An 18,434-nucleotide genomic window follows, 5' to 3' on the forward strand; every position below is an offset into this window, starting at 1 on the left:
GTATTGACATTTTGGGCTCAATAATTCATTGTTTTTGGGGAGGGGAACTGTCCTGTGCATTGTGACATGTTTGGCAGCATTCCTAGCCTCTACCCATTGGATGGCAATAGCACTCTTCCCCCAGTCATGAAAATAAAAAATGTCTCCAGACATTGTCATGTCCTTGGGGTAGGAGGTGGGGGCAAAATTTTCCCTAATTAAGAACCACTGTACTTCTGTATAAAGAATAGACATATAAAACCCCAAAGTAGTAGCAGCTCGGGTTTTTTTTTTTTTCTTGCCAGCTTTGTGTGGATTTGTTCTCCCTCTGAACCTGTATTTAAAATTTTATAAAATAACTAAAATTGATTTTTTTGACAAGGTAAAACAACCAAACTAGTCACCATTGAGTCATTTCTGACTCTTGGCAGCCCCGTGTCCTCCTCAGGGTTTTTAATGACTGATTTTTTAGAAGTAGACCCATCTAGGACTTTGAGGCATATCTGGGTGGACTGAAACCTCCAGCCTTTCAGTTATCAGCTGTGTGTTTACTTGTTGCACCATTGAGGAACTCCTGGGAAAGTCTATAGCTTCTATCAAATTCATAAAAGTGTCTGTGATCCCCTAGTGTAGCCAAATCCTCTCACTTTATAGGTACCAAAAAAAACAAACTCACCACCTTCGAGTTGGATCCAACTCAAAGCGACCCCTCTTTGGGTTTCCGAGGCAGTATCACTACAGAATTAGATTGTTCAACCTTCCTTCTGAGGAGTGGCTGGTGGGTCTGAACCATCAGCCTTCTGGTTAGCAGTCAAGTGCCTTAAGCACTATGCCACCAGAATTTAAAAGATTGACTCAAGTTCATGAAAGTAGTTTGTCAAATCTAGGACTAGAATCCTCAAATCTCCCTTTACCTTCTTTTTTAAAGAAACTGACCCTTAGACACATTGAGTGAGTTATCCAGGAAGCAACAAAGTGCAAATTAAAATCCAGGACTCCTGATTCCTGGGTTTTCATTCATTTGAAATAATGCATTTTTATATTCTCTACTTCTCTATCTTACATTCTCTATTTCTCTATCAAGAAAAAGGCGAGCCCGCCCAGCAGCGCCATGGAAGACAGGCCCATTGAGCTGCTTCCATAAAGATCACAGCCAAGAAAACCCTGTGGCATAGTTCTACTCTGTAACTCACAGTTGTCCACGTGACAGCAGCATGTTTTTGTCTTGGGTTTTGATCTGTATGTATTTTAAAATAAGAATTGCTGAACCTAGGTACTGTAAGAATAAGTTTTGCATCTTGGTTTGGTGTCCTTCTTCAGGCCTCTATTCTCTGCTTGCTTTTAGGAGCTTTGAACTAAAGTAAAAAAAGGAGATTTGCTGTTTGATACTGAAGACGGCACACTAATGGGGCCACGGAAGAAAAGTGTTAAAACGTGTCTCATCAATAATGAAATCCTGGAGGAAGCAATATCAAATGAAACAAAGGACTATATGAATCAACTTTCACATGAAGTGCTTTGCCATATCTTTAGGTGACATTTTGTTGGGTTCAACTTTCACTTACCTAGAATGGATAAGTAGCAAATCCCAAACCCTAGACCTATGCTGTCCAGTATTGTAGCCATTTCAATTAAATAAAATTAAAATCTAGCTTCCCAGTTGCACTTGCTCTATTTTAAGTGCTTAGTAGCCATATGTGGCTAGTGGCTACTGTATAGGACAGTACAGGCAGTGCAGATAGAGAATATTTGCTTTGTTGCAGAAAGGTTTGTTGGACAGCTCTGGTCTAGAATATAATATTTCTAGGCTTTTGGGAAGTTTTGTTAATGATAACTGTTAACTTTTGTTATTACAGTATTACGTGTGAAAGAGAGATAAGGGAGATTTTATGATCTTTCAAAATATATTTGTGTTACTGGAAATAGAGAACAAAAATAGAACTTAGTTGAACGTTTCAGGAAGGAAGAAAGAGAAGGAAGATTGGAAAAGAGGAAGTTGTAATTCAGATGAAGTGTCCTCACTTAATACTTATGCAATATTTGTATCAGTTTGTGGCTTAAAAAGTAAAAGATCTAGGAAAGAAATTGTATACTATGAAATTATACATTATTTACTAATGGAGAAGGTTGTGGTTTCTTGGAGTTAGGGTTGTGGAGAGAGAGCAGAAAATAATTTCTTTTTAGTCTCCACAGGAAATGGGTTTTGTAAAATCAAGGAATATTGGCCATATTCAAATTGATCATATCTCTCTGATCATTTTTATGTTTTCTTATTATCATACTTGGAAATGCACTGAGATTTTCTTCTTTCTTTTTTTAATTTTCTTTGTTCATGAAAACTTAAAAGGAGAAAGGCAGGTTGTGTCAAATGCCCTATGGGAGAGAGCTTAATGCTTGGTTTTATTTGGCCATTACAGGCTTGAATATTTGTTTACTTACCTGTTGGTAGTAACAGCCAGTATACCCTTATATACTGACCTTAAAACCCTGTGAATGTTACCAAGAACCATATCTTGTATACCTTGATCTTAACTTTGTTTGAGGGATAGAATGGAGGAAGGAAAAAAATAACCTGTTGGTGAGGGTAAGTGCTTACCCATTGCTAAATACGAGTTTCTTTCTCTCACAAAGGTACCTCCCTCTGCAGGATATCATGTGTATGGAATGTCTTTCCCGGAAGCTAAAGGAAGCAGTGACCCTGTATCTGAGAGTTGTGAGAGTTGTGGATCTCTGTGCAGGGAGGTGGTGGGAATACATGCCAAGTGGTAAGTGTATTTAGCTTGTAAAGTACAGTAGAGCCCTATTGGAAAATAAGTTTTGAAAAAAGTTATGCTATCAAATACTCAAAGGCATTGAATGTCACAATATAAATAGGAAGACTGGATTTTATACAATTAAAACTTAAAGATGTAAGTTAGTAAAATGCATTTTGCCTGAATCTTCATTGTTTTAATGGTCTGTTTTTTTTTTTTTTTTGCTGTTGTTGTTTTCTATTTTTTAAGAGATTACTTCAGTTTGTTCCAAAAATATATGTTTGGAAAACACATATTGAGTCTGTGCTTAACATTAAACCGAGTATCCTGCATGTTATTATATGCTTTTCCTGGTGAATGGTAATATTCTCCATCATAGTTTTTCTGTATACCTTAACTGCACCTTTGCGTAAACAAATGTTTATCTGTTTTTGTAAAGCTGCTCTAGTGGGCCGGACTTTCCTTTCTTAACCACTTTGAGGAAGCCTATTCCAGGTCTTGAGGATCCCTAATGGCCCAGTGGTGAAGTGCTTGGCTGTAAACCAGAAGGTTGGTGGTTTGAACCCACCAGTGCAGGAGAAAGATAGGGCAATCTGCCTTTGAAGGGTACGGCCTTGGCCTCCCCATGGGGCAGTTCTACTCTGTCCTGTAGGGTTGCTACAAGTAAGAATTGACTCAGTGGCAAGGGATTTTGTTTGGTTGGTGTTAGGTCCTGGAGATTCTCAAATAAATAAGACACCTACCTTGCAGATGAAGAATTCACAGCAGCCTAACCACAACAAATAGACCTCAGTTGAACAGGCCATTGGAAAAGAAAGTTGATGGCTTTAGCTAAGCATAGTATAGCTGATAGGAAAGAATTAAAATTAAAGGCCAATTGAGGTCTCTTTTCAATTGACACCTATGTATTAATTAGTGTCCTTTAGCTATTGTTGTTCAGCAGGTTTGAATCTGTCTTTTTTTTAATCTTTTTGAATCTGTCTTTTCTTCTTTCCTGTCCAAATCAAGAAACTGTAAAATGTAGTGGGCAGTGAGAGCTTAATAGAAATAAAGGGCTGAGAGATAATAGTTTATTTTCCATTCTACAGAGGTCAGACTCTCTGGAATACTAGAATATTATACAGTTTCAGGTGCTATATCCTTTTAAGAGGGTCATCAGTAACCTATTATTTGGCTAAAGTAATTATCAGCTCTATACTTTGTTGTGAAAAGCATTACCAACACTGAGGCTAGAATTTAACTTGATGAGAGATGAACTAACCCACCACCCACTGCCACTGAGTTGATTCCAACTCATAACGACCCTTTAGGACAGAGAAGAACTGTCCTGTAAGGTTTCTAGGGCTGTAAATCTTTATAGAAGCAGACTGCTTCATTTTACTCCTGTGGAGTGGCTCGTGGGTTTGAGTTGCCAACCTTTTGGTTAGCAGTGCAGTGCTATAACCATATGCCACCAGAGCTCCTTAGACAAAACACAGTTGTCTTCAAATACTTAAAAAAGCCATCCCAAGTGAAAAGGATTCATATTATCCCAGACAGTGATCTTTTCCTGCAGGAGAGAGAAAAAATGGGGCAATGTGAATTGACTGTCTTGCTCTTACTTTAGATTTGCTTAAGCAGAGGTCCGTTAGTCTAGTGGGAATTCTGGAAATAGGATTAATGCAGTATATGAAGAAGCAGGGTAGCACAGCACCTGTGTGGTAACTGCCTTAGCATTAATATCTCTATTCAGCAAATTAGAAGAGAATTTGTCTGCACATTGCTGACTTCAAGTTGTGATAAATTCTTTTCAGCTTCCTATCTCTCCAAGGAACATAAAAGAAAAGAACAAACAGCTTCTAGCCTAGAATAAGATCTTACTAACTGTACTCATTGATGTCACCTGGCATATTCTCCTATCTGGAGGTTAAGCTCTAATTCCTTGTATAATAATGACAGCTAAGGTGATTGCTATGAGTCGGGGCCGACTCGACGGCACATAACAACAACAACAACAACAACAAGGTGATTGTATAGTACTTGTATGTGTATGTATCTGGATTCTCGTAACAACTCTGTAAAGGTGATAGAACTACTTTATTTGACTAAGGCATTTGACTGCTAACCAGAAGGCTGGTGGTTCAAACTCACTTGGGATGGTGCTCAACTCTTTTGCTCGGTCCATTGGCCACCAAGTGCTGGAGGCATCCCACTCTGCAAACAACCCTCCCACCCCAAGGCACTCAGCTCCCTTGTTCTATCAGTTGGTGAACCTAGCTCCACCAAGTGCTAGAAACTCCCACTCTGCAAGCAGGCCTCTTGCCCAAAGGCACTCGGCTCTCTCATTCCATGGGTTAGCATGCCCACTGTAGCCACCTTACTCCATAGGCTGGGAATCCCACCACTCTCCCTTTTGCTGGTCTCCTGGTTTTCCTGCTGCCTCCTCTCACCATCTTGTGTCTTTTTTGTATTACAGCTTTCTCTCTCTCCTGGGTCTAGGAGGTTCTTAATGCAGGAAACCCACATCCAAAGAATGCTCTCCACTCTTGGCTTTTTTTCTTGGTAGTAGTGAGTTCTCCTCCCTGCTCTGGGATTGACTTTCTTTTTAAGCCTAGCAGAATGGCAAAACTGACTAATCTTGTTAGGATTCCATGTACCTTATTTGCGTTATTAGCAAACTGTGTGTTCCTTTTGGTGAGCCACAAGTACCTTATTTACATAGAACCCCCCAATCACTGTGTGGCAATTACAAAACCATGCATGGCTGAAAGGGAAATACTAAGTAAGTCACTGTATCGCACCAGGGTCTCTTATTCTTTAGTTTTGTGATTCTGAAATTTACATAACACCGGGACTAGCCGTACACAAATGGAACAACTTTCAAAAACTTTAGTAAAGACTTAAGTCATTTTTATGTTTGAGAGGTAATATTTATATTTGCTTTTTTTAGTAGGCAGTTGATTTTCTAACAGCCTCCATTAAGGAAGAAAAACACAAAAGCCTCAGTGATAGATAAAATACATGTATGAGACTTGTCTCCCTAGTTATCTAACCAGTAGCTCCTGCTGTGGAAGTAACCTCTGCATTCCCATTTTTTTGATTCCTACTATGGATCACAGCTGGCCTGCCAGATAACTAGCTTCCTGTGAGTTCAGCAGCCTGTGAATCTGAATTGTTACTGTTTTCTTAGCTAACCTGCATCTGTCTTCTTCAAAAGAATGAATTGTCTAAAATGGCCAGAGGAGCAGTGGCATATCTCTGGAAAATAGCACCTACGGTCATTAGTTTTAAATTACTGAAATGATCTCTACAATTGGTGATAGAAACTGTGATGGCTAATAAAAACTGCTTATTTGTGGGCCCCCTACCCCGAGTGGTGCCCAAAGCATGTGCCATACCCTAGTTTTGCCTCTGCATTGGAGTTATGGTTAAACCCAAGACAAAATAATAATAAGGCAATGGGTAGATAAAGGAACCTAGTTTGAGACAGGGATTAAGTAAGAACTGTGAACTTCCTGAAGGAGCTCTGGTGGTATGGTGGTTAAAACATTCTGCTGCTAACCAAAAGGTCAGCAGTTCAAACTCTCCAGCTGAACTGGGGGAGAAAGATGAGGCAGTTTGCTTCTATAAAGATATGAAAACCCTATGGGGCAGTTCTTTTCAGTCCTAAAGGGTCTCTGTGAGTCAGAATCAACCCAACAGCAGTGGGTTTGCATGTTTTGGTGAACTTCCTGAAGGTGAAGATCATGTATTCATTTCTTAAGCAGAGTCCTAGAGGTTTCACAGACCTGAGAGACTCTTTGGGGAGGGGCAGAGGCTGGTGTTGACCAGGTGAGTGACCCCTCCCCATCCACCAAGCAAACAGGTACAAGTTGTCTGCATTAAAAGTGTGTTCTTAGTTGCAGAAAGCATTCTGTCCTTAAAAACAATAAATTAAAAACCTCATCTGTGAAGTATTAACTAAGAATATGGTATTTCTGACACATTTCCCCAGTTATCAAAGGAATATATTGCAACCAATATTGTTCAGCTGTAGTTTTAGCCTTATGATAAGAAAACCATTTTATTTTTAATTTTTGATAAAAATTACAGGTGCATAGTAAATGTTGATAAATAAAAAGATGAACTTGGCTCTAAATACTTCTGAATTTCTCAGGCTTTACAGATTCCAGTTTTCTAACACTGTTGAAGAAGATGCCAGATGTTGAACAGCTTTATGGCCTTCACCCCAGATACCTTGAGAGGCGACGGGTACGGGGGCATGAAGCCTTTAGCATTCCAGGAGTCCTAGAAGCTTTGCAGGCATGCCCAAACTTAGTGGTGAGTGCACCTGACTGAACATTTTGATACCACCTGATTGATGCAATAATAAACCAAAAGAATGGTAAAAGAGAACATATTCACTCACATGCAAATTTTGTCCGTAACAATTTTAATTAAGTTCCATTACATATTTAACACCTTAGGATACAGAAATAGAAGCTTTGGTTAGTAAATTAAAAGCTTTTCTCATACTTGCTTTGGCATTATTTTCTAGGGTGTGGAGACTTCTCATTTGGAGTTGGTAGAATCTATTTGGACATATATGCCGCATGTTCATATTTTGGGGAAATTTCGTAATCGTAATGGAGCATTTCCAATTCCTCCTGAAAATAAACTGAAAATTCCTATAGGAGCCAAAATTCAAACTTTACATTTAGTGGGTGAGTACATGTTTCTTGGGTCACTCGTGACTCCTTGAAATGCTACTGAATATTCACTGAATAATTTTAGAAATGGCTTTGTTGATGGACAATGCCAAAAAAATGCTTGTGAAACATGTATGAAAATTCAGATTTCTCATTAAAAAGCCCTCAAAAAAAAACAATAAGAATACCACTTCACAAGCAAACTATTTTCTTTAAGGATAGTTCAGGTTGTTTTGAAAGTCCTTTTTTTTTTTTTTAAAAAAAAAAAGTGAACCAAATTCCTACCCTTGTTCTCTGATAGCAACCTGTTAGTCCTAGTTCTGCCCCATAGAGGAGGACGTATCAATTTTCTTTGATAAAATGTTCTCTGATTGTATTGTCTGATACAGTACCCTCTGTGGTGGCAGTCTCCTAAAAGATCAAAGCTCTGAAGATCCTATGGACAGTTCTACTCTGCTGTACGTGGGGTCACCATGAATGAGAATTAACTTGACAGCAATTGGTTTGGCTTTTGGTTTGATGGTTAGTGAAACTGAGGAACTAAATTTTATTTTTTTTAATATAATTAATTTAAATTTAAATACCCACATGTAATTATTGACTATTAAATAGCACAGCTCTAGAACATCACAGAATAAATCTGTTTCCTCTTTAAAATTGAGAAAAATAAATCTTAGCTTTCCTTTAGTTTTCTTTTGTCCTCTTCAAACAAAAAATTTACCTATGTCTTTCAGTACAAAGCCAGGGGAAAATGCTGCTACTAATGTTTTCCCCCAAGAAATGAGAAGGGAAATGAGACTTTTCCAGAGGCTCTTGTTTGCAGTGATCACAGTATATTCAAATGATTCCAACCTAGGTAAATGATGAGAAAGAAGAGATATTTTCTTAAATTTATTTTTCCATCTTTGGTTTAGATTACTCCAAGGAATTTTGGGGTAGTTTTTATGTCAATTTGGCTGGGCCTGTTTGAGTGGCTGGGCAGCTGGATGTAGTATTGCCCATGATGAGATTGGTAATCCACTCCATGGTGGAATCTACTGGGAGCAGCTGAGTAGCTAGCTGCTTTACGGATGTGGTCTGCTTCCTGTATGTAAGGAGAAGCCTTGGGAATGGTCTCTAACTTATGGCACGTTTGAATACTACATGTAGCCATGTCATCGTTCAGCAGCCTGCCATGTGATTTGGTAACATCAGGACTGTGCCTTTTTACTTGTCAGCCTTGGGCTTGCCAGTCTCAGCAGCCAGCAGCTGTCCAAGTGATGAAAAGCCTTTAGCTCCAGTAGGCCAGAAGCAGGAGGCAGAGCTGAAGCCCAGGGTTGAGGGGCTTTCACCCAGCCCCTAGAGCCTGGCACTTTGAACTCGGACTTAAAGCCTCCAAACTGTAAGAGAATAAGCTCCTGTTTGTTCAAGCATCCCATTTGTGGTATATTTTCTGTTAGAGTAGGACAGAGGTAACCAATACACCAATAATAGTCTGACCTTTAATATTTACTTACTTGATATTAAAGATGCTTGGTTTTACTGATGTGGAAAGAATGAAGAAAAAAATTCAAGCCTCAGTTGCACTGTTGAAGGATTTTATGGGCAAAATACTGAACAATGCACAAAGCATCAAAAGAAGGAAAGAAGGAATACACAGTTACTATACCAGAAAGAATTGGTCGATTTTTAGCCATTGCTGGAGATAGCATATGATTAAGAACCAGTAGTATTGAGGGAAGAAATCCAAGCTCTGTTGTAGTAAAGGCATTGACCAAAAATAAGTCTTCAGGAATTGATGGAATACCAGTTCAGATATTTCAACAAATGTATGCAACACTAGAAGTGCTCATTTATCTGTGCCAAGAAATGTGAAATACAGCCACCCAGCCAACCAACTGGAGGAGATCCATCCACACTTGTGCCCATTCCAAAGAAGGGTGATCTGACAGAATGCAGAAATTATCAAACAATATCATTAATATTGTACACAAATAAAGTTTTGCTGAAGATCAGTCAAATTGCTCACAGCAATTCACGGATAAGGAACTGCCAGAAATTCAAACCAGATTCAGAAGAGGATGTGGAATAAAGACTACCATTGGTGATGTCAAATGAATCTTGACTGAAAGCAGAGAATACCAGAAATATGTTTACTTCTGTTTTATTGGCTATGCAAAGACATTCGATTTTGTGGATCATGACAGATTATGGATAGCATTGAAAAGAATAGAAATTCCTGAACACTTAATTGTGCTCGTGTAGAACCTGTACATAGAACAACAGGCAGCTGTTCCAACAGAACAGGGGGTTTAAAATCAGGAAGGGTGTGTGTCAGGGTTGTATCCATTCACTATACTTATTCAATCTGTATATTGAAAAAATAATCCTAGAAGCTGGGCTTTATGAAGAGAATGCAGCATCAAGACTGGCAGAAAACTCATCTACAACCTGCCATTTGTAGGTGACATAACCTTGTTTGCTGAAAGTGAAGAAGCACGCACTGATGAACTGATGAAGATCAGAGACTGCAGCCTGACATGTCAACATAAAGAAAACAAACATGCTCACAACTGAACCAATAAGCAATATCATAACAAAGGGAGAAAAGATAGAAGTTGTCAAGGATTTCATTTTATTTGGATCCACAGTCAATACCTATGGAAGCAGTAGTCAAGACATCAAACGATGTATTGCACTGCAAAAGACTTCTTTAAAGTGTTAAAAAAACGAAGATGTCATCTTGAGGACTAAGATATACTTGACACAAGCTGTCGTATTTTCAGTTTCTAAGGCATTTAACTGCTAACGAGAAGGCTGGTGGTTCAAACCCACCAGCCACTCCTTGGAAGGAAGATTGGGCAATCTACTTCTGTAGACATACCACCCCAGAAACCCAACGAGGGGACACTAGGGGTTGAATTGACTCTATGGCAGTGAGCATATGCAAGTGAAAACTGGACAATGAACTAGACTGAAGAATTGATGCATTTGAATTACAGTGTTGGTGAAGAATGTTGACTGTACCATGGGCTGCCAGGAGAACAACAAACCTGTCTTGAAAAAAGTACATCTAGAATGCTTCTTGAAAGGGAGGATGGTGAGACTTTGTCTCACTTACTTTAGCCATACTTTCAGTGGGGACTAGTCCCTGGAGAAGGTCATGTTTGGTAAAGAAGATGGTCGGCAAAAAAGAGGATGACCTTCAGTAAAATGGATGACACAATGGCTACAACATTGTGTTCAAACAGAGTAGTGATTGTGAGGATGGTGCAGGAATGGGTAGTGTTTTGTTCTGTTGTACATAGATCACTATGAGTTGGAATTGAGTCATGCTCACTTAGCAACAACAATATTGTTTCATTCAGAGTATGTATATTGAATATCTGGTATATTCCAAGAATTAATTCGGGTATTGAGGATGGTCCTGAAGAATTGGAGATTTTTGAAACTGGCATGTTCAGGTGGTGAGGGAAGGGCATATGGGTTGATAAGGAGTAAGTCTTAAATATACGTACACATTTATCAAAGAAGAGTAAAAAATCTTTACAATCCTTCATTTAGAAGATCAGGGAGTGATTCTGATTAGAGTCTTGGACATCTAGTTTGAAATTGAGTTTTTAAATGATAAAGGGATTCTGTAATAACTTAAGTCAGTGACTAGTTTCTTTTATATCTTTATATTTTCCATGACACCTATCACAGTTCATTGCAAATAAAAGTGCTTGGTAAATTTGAAAGGCATTAATTCATTTGAGTAATTCAGTAGTTCACTCTTAACTGTGTGATGGTGATACAAAGGTGTATAAGAAGTTAATTAACTTGGGGAAGTATTTGTGTACTTTGTATAGAGTGGGTTTTATGACAAAATGTGGATTGTCTTTCTTACCCTTGCTACCTTTCTTAATCAGTACTGCCACTATCCTTGTTAGATACTAAATTTAATTTTGTGACTTCTGCATGTTAGATTTCAGTGTGTATTTCATTTCCTCTGCTTTTCTTTGATCTCATCCCTAGTGTTGATTCCCATCAGTTGCCATACAATGTGTGTGGATAGTTCAAATTTAATGTTATCTAGCTTTAGGGGAGGACACATTAAGGTTTAATGTTTATATATTAAGAGTAGGAATATTGTGTAGAGTTTACCTTTTTTAAAAACCAACCCAACCGATAAGTACTCCAGTCTTGCCTTCTGTAGTTTTTTGCTAGCAGTGCACTGAACTAGTTTTGCCACCTGCTGGTGGTTCAGTGCTATCACCCTGGATTGTTGGATTTCTCTCACAATCTCGTGTTATCTCCTTGGCTTGTCGGTAGCCTACAGAGTCTTAGGGGCACATTTTTCTAGTTGCTTCCATTCATTTAGAATTCACAGGCTATCGTACATTGTTTCTTTTTCCTTATCTACCTATACCCTTTCCCTCCCCAACTGTATATCCCCTTTCTGTCAGACATGGTCCTCTGTTGGCATGATTCCTAATGTTAAGCCACTCATGGAGCAGAGGCATGAGATACGTTCATCAATTTGAAATGCTGCAATTAATGACGCAGGTTTCTCACATTCTCAGATCCATGTATGCTGGCTTCTATGTTTACAGATCTTTACAATTCATACATTCTTAACACAGCTTCAAGCTCTAGCTCTGAATATTTTCTAGAAACCACAATATTTCAAGACAGCTAGCGTTTTTGTTTGTTGTTATGTGCCATTGAGTCATCTCTGACTCAGAGTGACTTTATGTATAACAGAACAAAACACTACTCGGTCCTGTGCCACCCTCATGATCCCTGCTATACCTGAGCCCATCGTTGTAGCCACTGTGTCAGTCCATCTTGTTGAGGGCCTTCCTCCTTTTTGCTGACCCTCCACCTTACCAAGCATGATATCCTTCTCCAGAGATTGGTCCCTTCTGACAACATGACCAAAGTAAGTAAGACGAAATCTGGACATTCTTGCTTCGAAGGAGCATTCCGGCTGCATTTCTTCCAGGACAGATTTGTTAGTTCTTTTAATAGTCTATAGTACTTTCAGTATTCTTCACCAATATCACAACTCAAAAGAATCAACTCTTCTTCAGTCTTCCTTATTCCTTGTCCAGCTCTCACATGCATATGAGGCAATTCAAAATACCATGAGTTGAGTTAGCCACATCTTAGTCTTCAAGGAGATACCTTTGCTCTCCAGCACTTGAAAGAGGTCTTTTGCAGCAGATTTGCCCAATGCAATATGTCTTTTGATGTCCTGACTGCTCCTTCCGTTGGTGTTGATTATAGAAGCAAGCAGTATGAAGTCTTTGACAACTTCAGTCTTTTTTCCATTTATTATGATACTGCTTATTGGTCCAATTGTGAAGATTTTTGTTTTCCTTTATGGAGGTGTGATCCATACTACATACTGTAGTCTTTAATCTTCATCGATAAGTGCTTCCAGTCATCCTTACTTTCAGCAAGCAACGTTGTGTCATCTGCATATCCCAGGTTGTTAATGAGTCTTTCTCCAATCTTGATGCCACATTCTTCATATAGTCCAACTTCTCAGATTACTTGCTCAGTGTACAGATTGAATAATGGTAAAAGGATACTACCCTGACGCATTCCCTTCCTGATTTTAAACTATGCAGTATCCCTTTGTTCTGTTCAAATGACAGCCTCCTGGTCTATGTACAGGTTCCTTATGAGTACAATTAAGTGTTCTGAAGTTCCCATTCTTATTGTTATCCACAGTTTGTTATGATCTACACAATTGAATGCCTTTGCATAGTCAATAAAACACAAGTAAACATCTTTCTGGTATTCTTTTCTTTCAGCCAAGATCCATGTGACATCAGCTATTATATCCCTCACTCCATATCCCCTTATGAATCCAGCTTGCATTTCTGGAAGTTCTCTGTCAATATACAGTTGTGACCGTTTTTGAATTATCTTCAATAAGATTTTACTTGTGTGTGATATTGTTCAATAATTTCCACATTCTGTGGAATCACCTTTCTTTGGAATAGGTACAACGATGGATCTCTTCCAGTCACTTGGCCAGTAGCTAGCCATTGTGCTGAGAAATTTTGTTTTCTCATCAGTGGAGTAGCAGGAATTGGTAGCAAAATAGTAGATTTGTGTAGTTCCTTTATATCTCCACAGTATGTTTTTAGTAACCTGCTCTCATTTCCCATCTTCTGGGCAAAGTAGCCTGAGAGAATTATAAGGATATAATTAAGATTTATGTTTAGAAAATATATAAATATTTTTTAAATTGCATTTTCCTATATGCTTTTGCTAATAAAATAACAAAGTAATCTTTATAGTTTGTTTAAATTGTTCTTTAAAAGCTTGTTTTAAATAAGTTAAACTTGATAGACATTTTATTTGAATAAAATTTGGTAATTCTTTATTTGATAAAAATTTCTACAAAGGATGAATTCCCATTTGAAAACAGATTCTTTCACTTATACAAAAAACACACAGTCTTTTAGTGATATTCTTCTTTGTTCTTTATTCTATATATTTTAGGAGTGAATGTTCCTGAAATTCCTTGCATTCCAATGCTAAGGCATCTTTATATGAAATGGGTCAGACTTACTAAACCACAGCCATTTAAAGACTTTCTTTGCATCAGTTTACGAACTTTTGTCATGAGGAACTGTGCAGGTAATAATACGTGCTTATGGTGGAAATATATACACACATGCACACACACTTCTAAAAATATCCTAATGCATAATCCACGAATACATTTGTAAATGAAATTATATTATTCTTTTACTATTTATGTTTTGTAACTTAACTTGTAACTTATAAATTAGGTTATATCATTATTACTAGAGTATTATATGTACTTTCATTTTAAAGATGTTTATTAGAAACATGAGTTGTGTTCAATGCTTAGCAAGAAAAATGTCAAAATGTCTCTAACTGGCACTTATTACTTCGTTCTTAGATTGTTGTACTAGACTTCTGTCTGCTTTCTTTGCCTCAGGTCTTCTTCAGGTCTAGGATATAAATAATTGTCTAACCTAATCCACATTAAATATTGCCTTTATTACTATATTGTTCTCTTCAGAAGCCTTTAGCTCCCTGTTGCCCTAAGAGCTGCAAGTCACAACTACTTTGCTTAATATTCAAAGTTCATAATAACCAGGCCCCCTCTTGTTTGCTACCCTTATTTCTGATTCTTTTCTAATAAATAATTTCTCTTATAGTCAAGTTTGCCTGTTTACTGTCCCCTAGCAATCATACCAGCTTCTCCCTCAGTGTCTCTGCTGGTACTTTAGAATCTTTTACCTTATCCTCATATGCCCTTATCCCTCTTTATTTAGTCACATCCTTCAAGTTGTACTTTTTCTTACCTTTCTTTTTTCCTCCTCTCTTTCTTTCCTTTCTTCCTTTTTTCTTTTTTTTTTTAATGGAATATAGCACATCTTATTTTCATACTTGATTATGTTCTGCCCTTTTGTAACTATTCTTGTTAGTTTTATCTCTGTAAATTTCAAGCTCTTTGATAGACAGGACTGTATCTTACTTATCTTTACTGGCACCTAATACAAGACTATTTATGTAGATATTGTTTAAATGAGTGAGGTGTTTACTTGAGTGAAGGATGAAAAGTTCAACTTGGCATATCCCATTAGTTATTTTGAGCTTAAAACTATTGAGACTTCAGGGAATTTACATAAAAGAAAAAAATACGAAATACTAAGTAATTTTTCAGTGTTACTGAAAAATCCTTATACTGAATAAATATGTAACCGTTAACAGGCTAACTCATACTTCCATTTGTGACAAGAATTGTAAATCACAGAAAACCAACTAGTTGGCTTTCATTTTAGGTCATAGAATTTATAAGTTGCTTGTTTGAAAATGTTATCTTTAAGACAGTTTATTTTGTTCAATTGAAAATTTTTTTCTTATTTCTCCAGGACCCACAAATTCCTTGAAATATGTCCCTTTAGTAACAGGCTTAGCCTCAGCCCGAAACTTGGAACACTTAGAAATGGTTAGAGTTCCTTTCCTTGGAGGTCTTATCCAACATGTAGTTGAAGACAGTTGGAGATCAGGTACTCATTTTTCTTTAGTTATTACGTATTTTAAAAACCAATTTAAAAAATCTGTTAAGGTTTTATTTAACTTTTCTTAAGTTTTTTTTTTTTTTTTTAAACTGGTCAGTATTTGCATTTTCTATGGTGTTTTTGATAGAGCATAATCATGAGGGTAGGCATCCTTTCCTTTTTATGCAATGTTAAAACTTCTCATAATAAATAGTAGAGTGATAAGGTATGTTTTTGGCTTATCATTAATTATTACTTAGTTAACAGTGGGAGCTCTGTGGTGTAGTGCCTAAGACACTTGACTGCTAACCAGAAGACTGGCGATTCAAACCCACCAGCCACTCCTTAGAAGGAAGGTGGTTATTGTTATGTGCTATCGAGTCATTGGTAGCGTAGTGCCTAAGGCACTTGACTGCTAACCAGAAGGCTGGCGATTCAAACCCACCAGCCACTCCTCAGAAGGAAGGTTGAACAATCTACTTCCATAGTGATACTGCCTCGGAAACCCAAGGAGGGGTCACCATGAGTCGGGTCCGACTGGACAGCACATAACAACAACAACAACTGCCTCACAAACTCAAGGAGGGGTCGCTATGAGTCAGATCCAACTCTAGGGCAATGCATTGCATTTGTATGTTTTAGTTAACAATACAATTCGTTTATAAATATATAATACGTAGAGAAATGTTAGCAGGAATTCCTAGTGCCTTTGGGAATCAGAGAACGAGTTTTATGAGTTAGACATACTCGTAGGCCTCTTAAAGAACTCAAGCATTAGTACTGTTAGTATCTACCTTTTTTTTTTTTTCTTTTAGTTCTTTGTAATATATGCTTTGTCTTTATTACCTGGGTACTAATCCATCTATCATATCATGTTTTTTAAAAGAAAAAATACTTCACTCTTTAGATTCCTTAACTATAAATAAATAGTGATATGTAACAATGTGCTAAATGTTAAGCATCTTCTTCATCTCAACAGAAATACAGAGAAGTTTAGCTAGGTACATAATAAATTGTTTAAAAATAAAAATCTAACTTTGTCCACAATATAGATGATAATCATCAAATACCATAACCTTGGTAACAAATGGACATTACTGTTTAATACTGTTAAAATATAATGAAGATTAAGCACTGTATTTTTAAAAATTTTTATCAGTTAGTTAATCCTGGCTTAAGTATATGTGATTGCATTGAGTCAAGGGGATGGAGATGCATAGACTTTCATACACTGTTGGTGAGTGTGTAAATTGACACTGCTTCTTAGGAAACACTGTTTAGCAGGTACACACATCAGCAGTTGCATTCCTGGCTTTCCAACAGAAATGTAAACATATGTTCATCAGAAGATGGTTCAAGATTGTTCATAGCAGCACTTTTCATAAAAGTCCCAAATGGAAACAAATACCTGTCAGCAATACCACCAGAGCTCCTTCTGTCAGCAATTTGTTGTTGTTATGTGCCTTAGAGTCGGATCCAACTCATAGCGACCCCTCCTTGAGTTTCCGAGGTATTATCACTACGGAAGTAGATTGCCCCATCTTCCTTCCGAGGAGTGGCTGGTGGGTTTGAACCGCCAGCCTTCTGATTAGCAGTCAAGTGCCTTAGGCACTAAGCTACCAGAAGTCCCTCTATCAGCAATAGGAATAGATAATTAAAATGTGGCATATTCATGCAATGCAATACTATGCAACAATGAGAACTGAAAATTACAACCACATGCAACAGCATGGATAAATCTTATAAACAAAATGTTTAGTAAAAGAAGCAAGACACAAAAGTATACAAACTAAGACTTATATGTGAAATCCCCAACCTAGGGCTATGTACCCACCTACTCTACAGAGATAACACCCCTTGGAACAGTCAGCCATGGGGCACCAGAGGGGCAACATTCACACAGAGGAAAAGCTGGACAGACAGAAAGAAGTGTGTAACTAAGAGGGCATAGGCATGGGGGGGGGGGCCACTGGGAAGGGAGAAGAGGAGAGTAGGTTAGGGTTGGGGATGGTAATTGGGGAGTGAAACTGAATCTAGACGAATGTAAAACGAATTCTGCTCTGTAAATTTGCACCCAAAGCCCAATTTAAAAAAATATATGTACAAACTAATTTTATTTATATAAGTTGAAAACAAGCAAAGTTAATACTCTGAAAATTAATGATGCTATACATTAATAATCAGTTATTTTTTTTTAAATGCAAATATAAGTTACAAAAGCATAGGAAAGGAATCATGCAAGTGCTGTGCTAGTCTTCTAAATCCTTACTTAAAAGTTAACTCTTTTGGAGTCATTTTTAAATGTAATCAGAATATCTTTGCAGATACTATCAGAATGGCAGTGTCCATTTTCATATTTTTTTAGGAGATGAATAGTAGTGAAAATTCATCTTGAGATACTAATTTGAATGGGAAAAAATAAATATTAAGATGTATTTATAAATAAATAATCATCATCTTGAGTTTGTATGAAATCTTTTCTAAAAGTGATTGGGTCAAATTAATGTTTATTTATTTATTTATCTGCTTCTTTTTCTTTTTAACCAGGTGGTTTTAGAAATTTGCACACTATTGTTTTGGGAGCTTGCAAAAATGCTCTTGAAGTAGATCTTGGTTACCTCATCATCACTGCTGCCCGTAGGTATGTTTCCTCTTCATGTTGTGTTTTTTGTCTTAGCGTTATGTGTTTTTTCTATTTTTTTCAAAATTTTGGGGAACGTGTATATGATGTATATGAAGTTTATTCATGAAATTTGTTAAGATACAAAAGAGTTGTTCAGATTTCAGTTAAGTATCACATAGTGGTAGTCTTTGTATTAAAACTGGTGTCCAGTTGAACTGCACTGTGGACCCAGCAAGCTCTGGAAGGGAGTGGTCTCCTATCATAGAAAAGCAGCCAACTGTTCAGAAGTGCCTGAGAGTGCAGCAGAACTGGACACTGAAGCTTTCATGTCTACAGCCTTCTCAAGAACTGTTGTCTCAGTCTCTGGATGATTTTCTGAATTCTGTTAGTTTCTCAA

At 37.5% G+C, this 18,434-nt stretch overlaps 1 protein-coding gene across 1 annotated transcript in view; it reads left to right on the forward strand.

Annotated features, from left to right (window-relative positions):
- Window positions 1-1,384: 1,384 nt before the first annotated feature.
- Window positions 1,385-18,434, forward strand: part of FBXO38 (F-box protein 38) — a 60,268-nt gene continuing 43,218 nt past the window's right edge. Inside the window, exons 1-7 of the mRNA XM_007943581.2 lie at window positions 1,385-1,512; window positions 2,611-2,744; window positions 6,868-7,031; window positions 7,249-7,414; window positions 13,880-14,017; window positions 15,286-15,423; window positions 17,962-18,055. Of these exons, the coding sequence (XP_007941772.1) occupies window positions 1,385-1,512; window positions 2,611-2,744; window positions 6,868-7,031; window positions 7,249-7,414; window positions 13,880-14,017; window positions 15,286-15,423; window positions 17,962-18,055 (962 nt within the window). The remainder of the gene's footprint in view (window positions 1,513-2,610; window positions 2,745-6,867; window positions 7,032-7,248; window positions 7,415-13,879; window positions 14,018-15,285; window positions 15,424-17,961; window positions 18,056-18,434) is intronic.

The sequence above is a fragment of the Orycteropus afer genome, unplaced genomic scaffold (genome assembly GCF_000298275.1).
Source record: "Orycteropus afer afer isolate SDZICR_OR568_19922 unplaced genomic scaffold, OryAfe1.0 scaffold00110, whole genome shotgun sequence".
NCBI classification, from domain to species: domain Eukaryota; kingdom Metazoa; phylum Chordata; class Mammalia; order Tubulidentata; family Orycteropodidae; genus Orycteropus; species Orycteropus afer.